At 48.7% G+C, this 15,761-nt stretch overlaps 1 protein-coding gene across 1 annotated transcript; it reads right to left on the minus strand.

The window, feature by feature from the left end:
* Window positions 1–55: 55 nt before the first annotated feature.
* On the minus strand, window positions 56–14,092 carry LOC110495406 (serine protease 23). Its single transcript, XM_036951587.2, has 2 exons — window positions 13,387–14,092; window positions 56–2,497 (listed from the first exon to the last, which is right to left on the minus strand). The coding sequence occupies exons 1-2, from the start codon at window positions 13,422–13,424 to the stop codon at window positions 1,336–1,338; spliced, it is 1,200 nt and encodes a 399-aa protein (XP_036807482.1). The 5' UTR covers window positions 13,425–14,092; the 3' UTR covers window positions 56–1,335.
* Between the last annotated feature and the right edge of the window lie 1,669 nt (window positions 14,093–15,761).

Raw genomic sequence — 15,761 nt, forward strand, 5'->3', positions numbered from 1 at the left:
TCTGTTTGTCCATGACACCGTGTAGATAAGAGATGAAACCACAAAGACCACCAAACCACATTATGCATTTTATTCCAAAGCATTATAAAGTTGATATATATATATATATTGCTGCACAGTTGTTTTTGAAACAGAAAAATAGCTCACCCATAAGGTTTGACAAAGTGCATATCATGAGTAGTTGAGGGTCAGTGTTCCAGAGTCAACACTCTGCTGTCATCAAAGTGGCCTGTAGTGTTGTATTTGGCCCAGCAGAGGGAGCTATGGATATTTGACTTGGGTCCATTTGAAACACCAACCGTTTGTACTGTGACAGTCTATACCTTGAGTTGACATTTTTTTAAGAGCAGGGTAGCACCTTTGGTTGATGACAGGGTTACATTCATTGGCAATAACAGAAAAAAAAAGTTGTCCCAACAGAGCTCTGACAATCTATAGAATTAGCAGTGAAACTGCATCTGTCTCTCCCTCTCCACCAATCTCTTACACATCTTCTTGTTCCTCCTCCTATTTCATCCTTTCTTTCAGTGCATTAAATGTTCTCTTCACCATCATAACACGCTGGTCCATGGAGTCCCTGGTCAAAGCCATCTTCTGAAGCTCAGTCATAACATGCTGGTCCAGGGAGTCCCTGGTCAAAGCCATCTTCTGAAGCTCAGTCATAACACGCTGGTCCAGGGAGTCCCTGGTCTAAGCCATCTTCTGAAGCTCAGTCATAACACGCTGGTCCAGGGAGTCCCTGGTCTAAGCCCTCTTCTGAAGCTCAGTCATAACATGCTGGTCCAGGGAGTCCCTGGTCAAAGCCATCTTCTGAAGTACAGGGAGTCCCTGGTCAAAGCCATCTTCTGAAGTACAGGGAGTCCCTGGTCAAAGCCATCTTCTGAAGTACAGGGAGTCCCTGGTCTAAGCCATCTTCTGAAGTACAGGGAGTCCCTGGTCAAAGCCATCTTCTGAAGCTCAGTCATAACACCTTTCAGTTGTGTTTCAAAGCACAGTGTTGATCATGCAGTAAGAAGGGCACGAATACATGTTTTACATTTGATTTAATGTACGACGGAAAGGGTTAGTGAGGATGTATGTATGTACAGTAGGACTTCCTGGATGTAAATGTGAGTCGTTCTAGTTGTGTGTTGGGTGGGATGTCTCTGCATGCAGAACGATGGTATGTATTAGTAATGAAACAGTATTAATGCATGATGAAGTGTGTTCTGCATGTGTATGAATGACATGTCCACTTGTAAACTTCCTCAGCAAGGGAAGTGAAGACCCCCTTTGTCCTCCATCAATCCTCCGTGTGTGTGTGTACAGTATGTGCATGACATGTCCACCTCTTCCTCATCCTTCTCGGCAGTCTACATAGTTTCCTTTGATCCAGTAGCAGATCTGGGCGTATTTCAGAGGCGTCACCCTCACCGCCACGTTAAACTCTTGCGACGCCCCGTCTCGATCCACCCACTGGTGCCCTGAGAACACCCCGATCACCTTCCTCTCCCAGCGCCGCCTCCTCCGGTCCCACATACGAGCGTAGATCCCCGAGCCGCTGGCCCCGGGCTGGGCGTCACAGTGCTGGTAGAGCAGGTCTGGCGTCTCCTCTCCAGCCCGGCAGAACCGGTAGACCAGCTGGCCCGGCCGGTCGTTGTCATAGCCGGAGAATTGGACCCTGCGCCCGGGCAGCTGCTTCGCCGGCGGGGAGACGCCCAGCTTCATGTGGCGTCGTTTGTGGGCCTTCTTGAGCTCTAACAAGGCGTAGTCGTAGTCCATTCCGATGTCGTTGCCGTTGCCCTTGATCCAGCCTTTGGGCACGTGGGTGCGCTTGGCACGAATCCACTGGAACTTCATCTTATCTGGGGGTGATGGATGGGTGTTGGATGCATTGGTGGCAGAGGCCGGATTGGGAGAGTCACGCTGCTTTGGCTTCAGGAAACCCACCCGGAGCTTTTGCGCCCCCTTCACGTAGTTCTTCCCGTCGTGGACGCAGTGGGCGGCGGTCAGAACGTGCCGGTCGCCCACCAGTGTTCCGGAACACCCGGTGGACAGCTTGACCGCTGCAGAGAATGGGTAGTTCAACAGGAAGTCTTGCCCTACAATGCTGAAACGCCCGTCATGGCCAAAGATCTGACGTTTGCGTCGGGAAGGCAGTGCCGGCGTGGTCTGGGTGCGGGCAGTGTACCCGTAGATCCCCACGGCGGTTTCCGTGAGGCGACCGTTGCTATGGAGTGTCTCGTATGACAGGATGCTACGCAGGTCCCAGTAGCTGGGGGGAAGAGCCTTCTTGTGACATTCTGGGTCACATGGGGAGGCGACGTCCAATCGGGCATCAGCCTGGAAGTGAGGGGCGGGTCGGTCCTCTGTCACCTGGGGTAAGACCACAGGGACGCGTTGCAGGGGCCATTGGGGCTGGATAGGAGCCACTGGAGGGATGGAGAGGAGGAGGAAGAGGGAGAGGAGGGGAAGGGGGGATGGGATGGAGGGAAAAGAGGCCATAGAGGAGGGAGACCTAGAAGAGGAGAGAAGGAGAGGACAGGTGAGATGTGATGTCACTAAATACCTAGACAGGTGAGATAAAATCTAACTTTATTTGTCACATGCGCCGAATACAACATGTGTAGGTAGACCTTACCGTGAAATGCTTACTGACAAGCCCTTAACCAACCATGCAGTTCAAGAAGAGTTAAGAAAATATTTACCAAATGAAAATAATCAAGTAAGTAACACAATAACATAACAACAACGAGGCTCTATACAGAGGGTACCGGTACAGAGTCAATGTGGAGGCTATATACAGGGGGTACCGGTACAGAGTCAATGTGGAGGCTATATACAGGGGGTACCGGTACAGAGTCAATGTGGAGGCTATATACAGAGGGTACCGGTACAGAGTCAATGTGGAGGCTATATACAGGGTATTACGGTACAGAGTCAATGTGGAGGCTATATACAGGGGGTACCGGTACAGAGTCAATGTGGAGGCTATATACAGAGGGTACCGGTACAGAGTCAATGTGGAGGCTATATACAGGGTATTACGGTACAGAGTCAATGTGGAGGCTATATACAGAGGGTACCGGTACAGAGTCAATGTGGAGGCTATATACAGGGTATTACGGTACAGAGTCAATGTGGAGGCTATATACAGGGGGTACCGGTACAGAGTCAATGTGGAGGCTATATACAGAGGGTACCGGTACAGAGTCAATGTGGAGGCTATATACAGGGTATTACGGTACAGAGTCAATGTGGAGGCTATATACAGAGGGTACCGGTACAGAGTCAATGTGGAGGCTATATACAGGGTATTACGGTACAGAGTCAATGTGGAGGCTATATACAGGGGGTACCGGTACAGAGTCAATGTGGAGGCTATATACAGGGAGTACTGGTACAGAGTCAGTGTGGAGGCTATATACAGGGGGTACCGGTACAGAGTCAATGTGGAGGCTATATACAGGGGGTACCGGTACAGAGTCAATGTGGAGGCTATATACAGGGGGTACCGGTACAGAGTCAATGTGGAGGCTATATACAGAGGGTACCGGTACAGAGTCAATGTGGAGGCTATATACAGAGGGTACCGGTACAGAGTCAATGTGGAGGCTATATACAGAGGGTACCGGTACAGAGTCAATGTGGAGGCTATATACAGAGGGTACCGGTACAGAGTCAATGTGGAGGCTATATACAGAGGGTACCGGTACAGAGTCAATGTGGAGGCTATATACAGAGGGTACCGGTACAGAGTCAATGTGGAGGCTATATACAGAGGGTACCGGTACAGAGTCAATGTGGAGGCTATATACAGGGGGTACCGGTACAGAGTTAATGTGGAGGCTATATACAGGGGGTACCAGTACAGAGTCAATGTGGAGGCTATATACAGAGGGTACCGGTACAGAGTCAATGTGGAGGCTATATACAGGGAGTACTGGTACAGAGTCAATGTGGAGGCTATATACAGAGGGTACCGGTACAGAGTCAATGTGGAGGCTATATACAGGGGGTACCGGTACAGAGTCAATGTGGAGGCTATATACAGGGGGTACTGGTACAGAGTCAATGTGAAGGCTATATACAGGGGGTACTGGTACAGAGTCAATGTGGAGGCTATATACAGGGGGTACCGGTACAGAGTCAATGTGGAGGCTATATACAGGGGGTACCGGTACAGAGTCAATGTGGAGGCTATATACAGGGGGTACCGGTACAGAGTCAATGTGGAGGCTTTATACAGGGGGTACCGGTACAGAGTCAATGTGGAGGCTATTTACAGAGGGTACTGGTACAGAGTCAATGTGGAGACTATATACAGGGGGTACTGGTACAGAGTCAATGTGGAGGCTATATACAGGGGGTACCGGTACAGAGTCAATGTGGAGGCTATATACAGAGGGTACTGGTACAGAGTCAATGTGGAGGCTATATACAGGGGGTACCGGTACAGAGTCAATGTGGAGGCTTTATACAGGGGGTACCGGTACAGAGTCAATGTGGAGGCTTTATACAGGGGGTACCGGTACAGAGTCAATGTGGAGGCTATATACAGGGGGTACTGGTACAGAGTCAATGTGGAGGCTATATACAGGGGGTACCGGTACAGAGTCAATGTGGAGGCTATATACAGGGGGTACCGGTACAGAGTCAATGTGGAGGCTATTTACAGAGGGTACTGGTACAGAGTCAATGTGGAGGCTATATACAGGGGGTACCGGTACAGAGTCAATGTGGAGGCTATATACAGGGGGTACCGGTACAGAGTCAATGTGGAGGCTATATACAGGGGGTACCGGTACAGAGTCAATGTGGAGGCTATATACAGGGGGTACCGGTACAGAGTCAATGTGGAGGCTATATACAGGGGGTACCGGTACAGAGTCAATGTGGAGGCTATTTACAGGGGGTACTGGTACAGAGTCAATGTGGAGGCTATATACAGGGGGTACCGGTACAGAGTCAATGTGGAGGCTATATACAGGGGGTACCGGTACAGAGTCAATGTGGAGGCTATATACAGGGGGTACCGGTACAGAGTTAATGTGGAGGCTATATACAGGGGGTACCGGTACAGAGTTAATGTGGAGGCTATATACAGGGGGTACTGGTACAGAGTTAATGTGGAGGCTATATACAGGGGGTACTGGTACAGAGTCAATGTGGAGGCTATATACAGGGGGTACTGGTACAGAGTCAATGTGGAGGCTATATACAGGGGGTACTGGTACAGAGTCAATGTGGAGGCTATATACAGGGGGTACCGGTACAGAGTCAATGTGGAGGCTATATACAGGGGGTACTGGTACAGAGTCAATGTGGAGGCTATATACAGGGGGTACCGGTACAGAGTCAATGTGGAGACAATATACAGGGGGTACCGGTACAGAGTTAATGTGGAGGCTACATACAGGGGGGTACCGGTACAGAGTTAATGTGGAGGCTATATACAGGGGGTACCGGTACAGAGTCAATGTGGAGGCTACATACAGGGGGTACCGGTACAGAGTCAATGTGGAGGCTATATACAGGGGGTACTGGTACAGAGTCAATGTGGAGGCTATATACAGGGGGTACCGGTACAGAGTCAGTGTGGAGGCTATATACAGAGGGTACCGGTACAGAGTTAATGTGGAGGCTACATACAGGGGGGTACCGGTACAGAGTTAATGTGGAGGCTATATACAGGGGGTACCGGTACAGAGTCAATGTGGAGGCTATATACAGGGGGTACCGGTACAGAGTCAATGTGGAGGCTATATACAGAGGGTACCGGTACAGAGTCAATGTGGAGGCTATATACAGGGGGTACCGGTACAGAGTTAATGTGGAGGCTATATACAGGGGGTACCGGTACAGAGTCAATGTGGAGGCTATATACAGGGGGTACCGGTACAGAGTTAATGTGGAGGCTATATACAGGGGGTACCGGTACAGAGTCAATGTGGAGGCTATATACATGGGGTACCGGTACAGAGTCAATGTGGAGGCTATATACAGGGGGTACCGGTACAGAGTCAATGTGGAGGCTATATACAGAGGGTACCGGTACAGAGTCAATGTGGAGGCTATATACAGAGGGTACCGGTACAGAGTCAATGTGGAGGCTATATACAGGGGGTACCGGTACAGAGTCAATGTGGAGGCTATATACAGAGGGTACCGGTACAGAGTCAATGTGGAGGCTATATACAGGGGGTACCGGTACAGAGTCAATGTGGAGGCTATATACAGAGGGTACCGGTACAGAGTCAATGTGGAGGCTATATACAGGGGGTACCGGTACAGAGTCAATGTGGAGGCTATATACAGAGGGTACCGGTACAGAGTCAATGTGGAGGCTACATACAGGGGGTACTGGTACAGAGTTAATGTGGAGGCTATATACAGAGGGTACTGGTACAGAGTCAATGTGGAGGCTATATACAGGGGGCACCGGTACAGAGTCAGTGTGGAGGCTATATACAGAGGGTACCGGTACAGAGTCAATGTGGAGGCTATATACAGGGGGTACCGGTACAGAGTCAATGTGGAGGCTATATACAGGGGGTACCGGTACAGAGTCAATGTGGAGGTTATATACAGGGGGTACCGGTACAGAGTCAATGTGGAGGCTATATACAGGGGGTACCGGTACAGAGTTAATGTGGAGGCTATATACAGGGGGTACCGGTACAGAGTCAGTGTGGAGGCTCTATACAGGGGGTACCGGTACCGAGTCAATGTGGAGGCGATATACAGGGGGTACCGGTACAGAGTCAATGTGGAGGCTATATACAGGGGGTACCGGTACAGAGTCAATGTGGAGGCTATATACAGGGGGTACCGGTACCGAGTCAATGTGGAGGCTATATACAGGGGGTACCGGTACAGAGTCAATGTGGAGGCTATATACAGGGGGTACCGGTACCGAGTCAATGTGGAGGCTATATACAGGGGGTACCGGTACAGAGTCAATGTGGAGGCTATATACAGGGGGTACCGGTACAGAGTCAATGTGGAGGCTATATACAGGGGGTACCGGTACAGAGTCAGTGTGGAGGCTATATACAGGGGGTACCGGTACCGAGTCAGTGTGGAGGCTATATACAGAGGGTACCGGTACCGAGTCAGTGTGGAGGCTATATACAGGGGGTACCGGTACCGAGTCAGTGTGGAGGCTATATACAGAGGGTACCAGTACCGAGTCAGTGTGGAGGCTATATACAGAGGGTACCGGTACCGAGTCAGTGTGGAGGCTATATACAGGGGGTACCGGTACCGAGTCAGTGTGCGGGATACAGGTTAGTTGAGGTAATTTGTACATATAGGTAGGGGTGAAGTGTGATGTCACTAAATACCTAGACAGGTGAGATGTGAGTCAGTAATACCTAGACAGGTGAGATGTGGTCAGTCAGTAATACCTAGACAGGTGAGATGTGGTGAGTCAGTAATACCTAGACAGGTGAGATGTGGTTAGTCAGTAATACCTAGACAGGTGAGATGTGGTGAGTCAGTAATACCTAGACAGGTGAGATGTGGTGAGTCAGTAATACCTAGACAGGTGAGATGTGGTGAGTCAGTAACACCTAGACAGGTGAGATGTGGTGAGTCAGTAATACATAGACAGGTGAGATGTGGTGAGTCAGTAACACCTAGACAGGTGAGATGTGGTGAGTCAGTAATACCTAGACAGGTGAGATGTGGTGAGTCAGTAATACCTAGACAGGTGAGATGTGGTGAGTCAGTAATACCTAGACAGGTGAGATGTGGTGAGTCAGTAATACCTAGACAGGTGAGATGTGGTGAGTCAGTAATACCTAGACAGGTGAGATGTGGTGAGTCAGTAATGTGGAGGCTATATACATGGGGTGAGATGTGGTGAGTCAGTAATACCTAGACAGGTGAGATGTGGTGAGTCAGTAATACCTAGACAGGTGAGATGTGGTGAGTCAGTAATACCTAGACAGGTGAGATGTGGTGAGTCAGTAATACCTAGACAGGTGAGATGTGGTGAGTCAGTAATACCTAGACAGGTGAGATGTGGTGAGTCAGTAATACCTAGACAGGTGAGATGTGGTGAGTCAGTAATACATCAAGGGTCTTTCACCTGATAAAACAGACCCTTCTCTCACTGTTACAGATGATTTAGTGTTTGTTTATATGATGATGCTATTTCTTATACTAGTCATGCAGTCTATAGACAATGTAGTTCTGCTGCAGTGACCAGAGAGACCTGTAGTTCTGTTGCAGTGACCAGAGAGACCTGTAGTTCTACTGCAGTGACTAGAGAGATCAGAGAGACCTGTAGTTCTGTTGCAGTGACCAGAGAGACCTGTAGTTCTGCTGCAGTGACCAGAGAGACCTGTAGTTCTACTGCAGTGACCAGAGAGACCTGTAGTTCAACTGCAGTGACTAGAGAGATCAGAGAGATCCGTAGTTCTGCTGCAGTGACCAGAGAGATCAGAGAGACCTGTAGTTCTACTGCAGTGACCAGAGAGATCTGTAGTTCTACTGCAGTGACCAGAGAGATCTGTAGTTCTACTGCAGTGACCAGAGAGATCTGTAGTTCTACTGCAGTGACCAGAGAGATCTGTAGTTCTACTGCAGTGACCAGAGAGATCAGAGAGACCTGTAGTTCTACTGCAGTGACCAGAGAGACCTGTAGTTCTACTGCAGTGACTAGAGAGATCAGAGAGATCCGTAGTTCTGTTGCAGTGACCAGAGAGACCTGTAGTTCTGCTGCAGTGACCAGAGAGATCAGAGAGAACTGTAGTTCTGCTGCAGTGACCAGAGAGATCTGTAGTTCTGCTGCAGTGACCAGAGAGACCTGTAGTTCTACTGCAGTGACTAGAGAGATCAGAGAGATCCGTAGTTCTGTTGCAGTGACCAGAGAGACCTGTAGTTCTGCTGCAGTGACCAGAGAGATCAGAGAGAACTGTAGTTCTGCTGCAGTGACCAGAGAGATCTGTAGTTCTACTGCAGTGACCAGAGAGATCTGTAGTTCTACTGCAGTGACCAGAGAGATCTGTAGTTCTACTGCAGTGACCAGAGAGATCTGTAGTTCTACTGCAGTGACCAGAGAGATCAGAGAGACCTGTAGTTCTACTGCAGTGACCAGAGAGACCTGTAGTTCTACTGCAGTGACTAGAGAGATCAGAGAGATCCGTAGTTCTGTTGCAGTGACCAGAGAGACCTGTAGTTCTGCTGCAGTGACCAGAGAGATCAGAGAGAACTGTAGTTCTGCTGCAGTGACCAGAGAGATCTGTAGTTCTGCTGCAGTGACCAGAGAGACCTGTAGTTCTACTGCAGTGACTAGAGAGATCAGAGAGACCTGTAGTTCTGCTGCAGTGACCAGAGAGATCTGTAGTTCTACTGCAGTGACCAGAGAGATCTGTAGTTCTACTGCAGTGACCAGAGAGATCAGAGAGATCTGTAGTTCTGCTGCAGTGACCAGAGAGACCTGTAGTTCTGCTGCAGTGACCAGAGAGACCTGTAGTTCTGCTGCAGCGATCAGAGACCTGTAGTTCTACTGCAGTGACTAGAGAGATCTGTAGTTCTGCTGCAGTGACCAGAGAGACCTGTAGTTCTGCTGCAGCGATCAGAGACCTGTAGTTCTACTGCAGTGACTAGAGAGATCAGAGAGACCTGTAGTTCTGCTGCAGTGACCAGAGAGACCTGTAGTTCTGCTGCAGTGACCAGAGAGATCTGTAGTTCTGTTGCAGTGACCAGAGAGACGTGTAGTTCTACTGCAGTGACTAGAGAGATCAGAGAGACCTGTAGTTCTGCTGCAGTGACCAGAGAGACTTGTAGTTCTGCTGCAGTGACCAGAGACCTGTAGTTCTACTGCAGTGACTAGAGAGATCAGAGAGACCTGTAGTTCTGTTGCAGTGACCAGAGAGACCTGTAGTTCTACTGCAGTGACTAGAGAGATCAGAGAGACCTGTAGTTCTGCTGCAGTGACCAGAGAGACCTGTAGTTCTGCTGCAGTGACCAGAGAGACCTGTAGTTCTACTGCAGTGACTAGAGAGATCAGAGAGACCTGTAGTTCTGCTGCAGTGACCAGAGAGACCTGTAGTTCTGCTGCAGTGACCAGAGAGATCTGTAGTTCTGTTGCAGTGACCAGAGAGACCTGTAGTTCTACTGCAGTGACTAGAGAGATCAGAGAGACCTGTAGTTCTGTTGCAGTGACCAGAGAGATCAGAGAGACCTGTAGTTCTACTGCAGTGACCAGAGACCTGTAGTTCTGCTGCAGTGACCAGAGAGTCCTGTAGTTCTACTGCAGTGACCAGAGAGATCAGAGAGACCTGTAGATCTGTTGCAGTGACCAGAGAGATCTGTAGTTCTACTGCAGTGACCAAAGACCTGTAGTTCTGCTGCAGTGACCAGAGACCTGTAGTTCTGTTGCAGTGACCAGAGACCTGTAGTTCTGCTGCAGTGACCAGAGAGATCTGTAGTTCTACTGCAGTGACCAGAGACCTGTAGTTCTGCTGCAGTGACCAGAGAGTCCTGTAGTTCTACTGCAGTGACCAGAGAGATCAGAGAGACCTGTAGTTCTGTTGCAGTGACCAGAGAGATCTGTAGTTCTACTGCAGTGACCAGAGACCTGTAGTTCTGCTGCAGTGACCAGAGACCTGTAGTTCTGTTGCAGTGACCAGAGACCTGTAGTTCTGCTGCAGTGACCAGAGAGACCTGTAGTTCTACTGCAGTGACCAGAGACCTGTAGTTCTGCTGCAGTGACCAGAGAGACCTGTAGTTCTGCTGCAGTGACCAGCGAGACCTGTAGTTCTGCTGCAGTGACCAGAGAGATCAGAGAGACCTGTAGTTGTGCTGCAGTGACCAGAGAGATCTGTAGTTCTGCTGCAGTGACCAGAGAGACCTGTAGTTCTACTGCAGTGACCAGAGACCTGTAGTTCTGCTGCAGTGACCAGAGACCTGTAGTTCTGCTGCAGTGACCAGAGAGTCCTGTAGTTCTGCTGCAGTGACCAGAGAGTCCTGTAGTTCTGCTGCAGTGACCAGAGAGTCCTGTAGTTCTGCTGCAGTGACCAGAGAGTCCTGTAGTTCTGCTGCAGTGACCAGAGAGTCCTGTAGTTCTGCTGCAGTGACCAGAGAGTCCTGTAGTTCTGCTGCAGTGACCAGAGAGTCCTGTAGTTCTGCTGCAGTGACCAGAGAGTCCTGTAGTTCTGCTGCAGTGACCAGAGAGTCCTGTAGTTCTGCTGCAGTGACCAGAGACCTGTAGTTCTACTGCAGTGACCAGAGAGACCTGTAGTTCTGCTGCAGTGACCAGAGAGACCTGTAGTTCTACTGCAGTGACCAGAGACCTGTAGTTGTGCTGCAGTGACCAGAGACCTGTAGTTCTGCTGCAGTGACCAGAGAGTCCTGTAGTTCTACTGCAGTGACCAGAGAAATCAGAGAGACCTGTAGTTGTGCTGCAGTGACCAGAGAGATCTGTAGTTCTGCTGCAGTGACCAGAGAGTCCTGTAGTTCTACTGCAGTGACCAGAGAGATCAGAGAGACCTGTAGTTGTGCTGCAGTGACCAGAGAGACCTGTAGTTCTACTGCAGTGACCAGAGACCTGTAGTTGTGCTGCAGTGACCAGAGACCTGTAGTTCTGCTGCAGTGACCAGAGAGTCCTGTAGTTCTACTGCAGTGACCAGAGAGATCAGAGAGACCTGTAGTTGTGCTGCAGTGACCAGAGAGATCTGTAGTTCTGCTGCAGTGACCAGAGAGTCCTGTAGTTCTACTGCAGTGACCAGAGAGATCAGAGAGACCTGTAGTTGTGCTGCAGTGACCAGAGACCTGTAGTTCTGCTGCAGTGACCAGAGAGATCTGTAGTTCTACTGCAGTGACCAGAGAGATCAGAGAGACCTGTAGTTGTGCTGCAGTGACCAGAGAGACCTGTAGTTCTGCTGCAGTGACCAGAGAGACCTGTAGTTCGGCTGCAGTGACCAGAGACCTGTAGTTCTGCTGCAGTGACCAGAGAGATCTGTAGTTGTGCTGCAGTGACCAGAGAGTCCTGTAGTTGTGCTGCAGTGACCAGAGACCTGTAGTTCTGCTGCAGTGACCAGAGAGTCCTGTAGTTCTACTGCAGTGACCAGAGAGATCAGAGCCCTTCTGAATGTGACCGGATGTCTGGACCGTCAGTCACAGCGGCTGGGAAACATTCTCCAACCCAGACCCGGCGAGCCCTGCATCGTATTTTTAGCCACCAGACTGGAGCTGGGGGAGGGGGGGGGGGGGGGGGGGGGGGGTTGTGTGCACAAGGGACTAAGATTTCTGCCTTAGGAATTTAGAGCTGCGGTGGAATTCGGCCAAGCAGTTACACAACTTCTACTGTTTTAATATGGCTTAAAAATGTCCTTCCCCTGGGGTTAAAGGTTAGAGGTCAGGTGCTCTCTTCAGGGCTGAGCAGTGCTGGAGGAAGGTTCCAGAGGCTGGGAGGGTGAGGATGCTCTGTTCGCTGTGTAGTAGGAGGAAACTCTGGATACGTCCCAAATGGCACCCTATTCCCTATATAGTGCACTATTTCTGACCAGTTCTCTATGGGGTTCTGGTCAAACGTAGTGCACTTCATAGGGAATAGGGTACCATTTGGGATGTGACCTCCATCTCTCATTTGCCCCCACTACAGACTGGAAGCAGGAACTGTATAGTAGTATATCATACTGGTTCTATCAACTAGATTTCTCCATAGGAATAGGGCAGGCTGTAGGACAGGCTGTGGGGTGTGGGTGGGGGGGGGGGGCTTGTCTGTGGTAAAAATACTTAGATTTGTTAAGCACAGTGGTAGGATCAGACGTAGGATCACCCCTAAAGTGATGGTTCATTAATAAACATGTAATACCTTCCTATGAACGAAGTCCTTCTGAATAAGGAAATGTGTTTTAAACTAGAGCCAACAGTAGCCTATTTGCATCTATCTGTAGGCCTTCATGTCCTGGACAGTAGAAATGTCCTGAACCTGTTTTATGAACAAACAAACGGGAAGTACTGGTTAAAACAGTATCTCTTCTCTTCTGATTATCTCTTATCTCCATGACGTCAGCCAATACTTTGGGGATCTGATGTATCGATGTATTGCACTTTGCTATTAACAGATATCACCACAGATGTCCAAAACACTTCGTTCATAGGAAGGTATTACATGTTTATTAATGTTTATTAACATTCATGTTTATTAACGTTATTGACTTATAAATGTTGATGAAATTATGTTTCACCATCACTCATAGATATACATTTAAATCTGCTTGGGCATGAACTACTCCAGAACTTCTCAATAAATCTCGCTCAGATGCTCCCCGTGCTCATTAGCCTACATTGGACGCCTGAATAGGTAATTATATAGGAATTATGGTGATGAATAATAACCTAGATTACGCAGACATGAAATAATAGGCTATAAAATGTGAAAATCCTTACCCACGGAGCGCTTCACCCCACTTATGCTTGGTTTGCATTGGCAAGTGGCACGCGATGGGGGTCTGGGGAAGCTGCGGTTGTTGCTGCTACCGGGCGGACATCAGAGGGGTATCGGTGCGATAACGCGGGTGCTGCGAAGGGGTGGAAGTTAAACTGGTCCTTTCAAAAAGTAGATCCTTACATCAGGAGAGAGGAGGTCCAATGAAAAAGATGTATTCTCTCAAATGATTTCCGAAGGCAACCGGTCCGCTGTAGACGCTCCTCCATTGGGACAGGCGCTCGCTCGGTGGATACTAACCAGAGTTTAATGACCACCAGCGAAAGCTACTGCCTCTGCTATAACCGGTCCGGTCACGTGACTGATGATATTTTGCTTGTCATTTGCATGGCAACGATTTAAACGCTGACAAACAATATCAGAGATGAGGAAACTATTTGTTGTTGATTTATTTATGAACCTTCACCAACTGAATTCTGATATTATTTCCAGAATTGTTGTATCCAGACTAAAGGCATGCCTCAGTGAACATTCAGTTACCGTATGACCCCATGTCATCAATCATCATCATCAATCATCATCATAATTCTTTGTACCTGCTAGTGTTTTCAGATGATGATTTTGTGATACTGAATGTGAAGCTGGAGGTAGTGGTGCCCTGCAGTGTTAAAACAATTAGGGTGTGGACTGGAGGAATGGAGAAAGACAATGAGAGAAGAATAGAGAGAGCAAAGGTGAGGAAGAGTGAAGAATAAGAGGAGGAGAAGGGAGGGAGGAGTACATAGGAGAAGGGAGGAAGGAGTACATAGCAGGAGAAGGGAGGGGTGAGTATATAGGGAGGAGTAGATAGCAGTAGATAGCAGGAGAAGGGAGGGAGGAGTATATAGCAGGAGAAGGGAGGGAGGAGTACATAGCAGGAGAAGGGAGGGAGGAGTACATAGCAGGAGAAGGGAGGGAGGAGTACACAGCAGGAGAAGGGAGGGAGGAATACTTAGCAGGAGAAGGGAGGGAGGAGTACATAGCAGGAGAAGGGAGGGAGGAGTACACAGCAGGAGAAGGGAGGGAGGAGTACTTAGCAGTAGAAGGGAGGGAGGAATACTTAGCAGGAGAAGGGAGGGAGGAGTACATAGCAGGAGAAGGGAGGGAGGAGTACATAGCAGGAGAAGGGAGGGAGGAGTACACAGCAGGAGAAGGGAGGGAGGAGTACTTAGCAGTAGAAGGGAGGGAGGAATACTTAGCAGGAGAAGGGAGGGAGGAGTACACAGCAGAGACATTAGATGAAAGACTTCTCTGTGTTCTAGAACTGTCTCTGTCTCCATGGTAGCACTGAAGACTGCATACTGCAATCCCAAGCTTCTATTGTCACCCACCTACTCCTAGTTACTGCTCTGTCACAACACGCACACACACTCTGGCAGGACACCCACACACGGACCGAAGCACGCACACACACACACACACACACACACACACACACACACACACACACACACACACACACACACACACACACACACACACACACACACACACACACACACACTCCTAACTCACAGATTTGGCAGGACACGCGCATTCCTCTCTGCACACACACACACAACCCAGAATCTGCAGTCCTTCAGATGCATATTATACATACACAACACACAAACACACAAATGTTGTTTTACGACCAGCAACAGAGCGCGTATGTGTGCCCAAGGTCGGCAGGCACACTTTATTGGTTTCAGGTGTTAGCCTCCGTCAACACAGTCAACACACAGCAGGGTTTCTCCAACTGTACACACTCCAACTTACACATGTTGCCCTTCTGGCCTGAATCCAGAACTCAAACTACATTTACAATGACAACAAGGTCATAAAACTGATCACAGTTTACAGAGGTGTAAAGTGTTGTTTATATAGTATCATACAGTCATTACCCGTATCTAGTGTTTATACAGTATCATACTGTCGTTACCCGTATCTAGTGTTGTTTATACAGTATCATACAGTCATTACCCGTATCTAGTGTTTATACAGTATCATACTGTCGTTACCCGTATCTAGTGTTTATACAGTATCATACTGTCGTTACCCATATCTAGTGTTGTTTATACAGTATCATACTGTCGTTACCCATATCTAGTGTTGTTTATACAGTATCATACTGTAGTTACCCATATCTAGTGTTTATACAGTATCATACTGTCATTACCCATATCTAGTGGTGTTTATACAGTATCATACTGTCGTTACCCATATCTAGTGTTGTTTATACAGTATCATACTGTCGTTACCCATATCTAGTGTTGTTTATACAGTATCATACAGTCATTACCCGTATCTAGTGTTTATACAGTATCATACTGTCGTTACCCATATCTAGTGTTGTTTA

Source organism: Oncorhynchus mykiss, chromosome 18 (genome assembly GCF_057628025.1).
Source record: "Oncorhynchus mykiss isolate SJ-2025 chromosome 18, ASM5762802v1, whole genome shotgun sequence".
In the NCBI taxonomy this organism is placed as follows: Eukaryota; Metazoa; Chordata; class Actinopteri; order Salmoniformes; family Salmonidae; genus Oncorhynchus; species Oncorhynchus mykiss.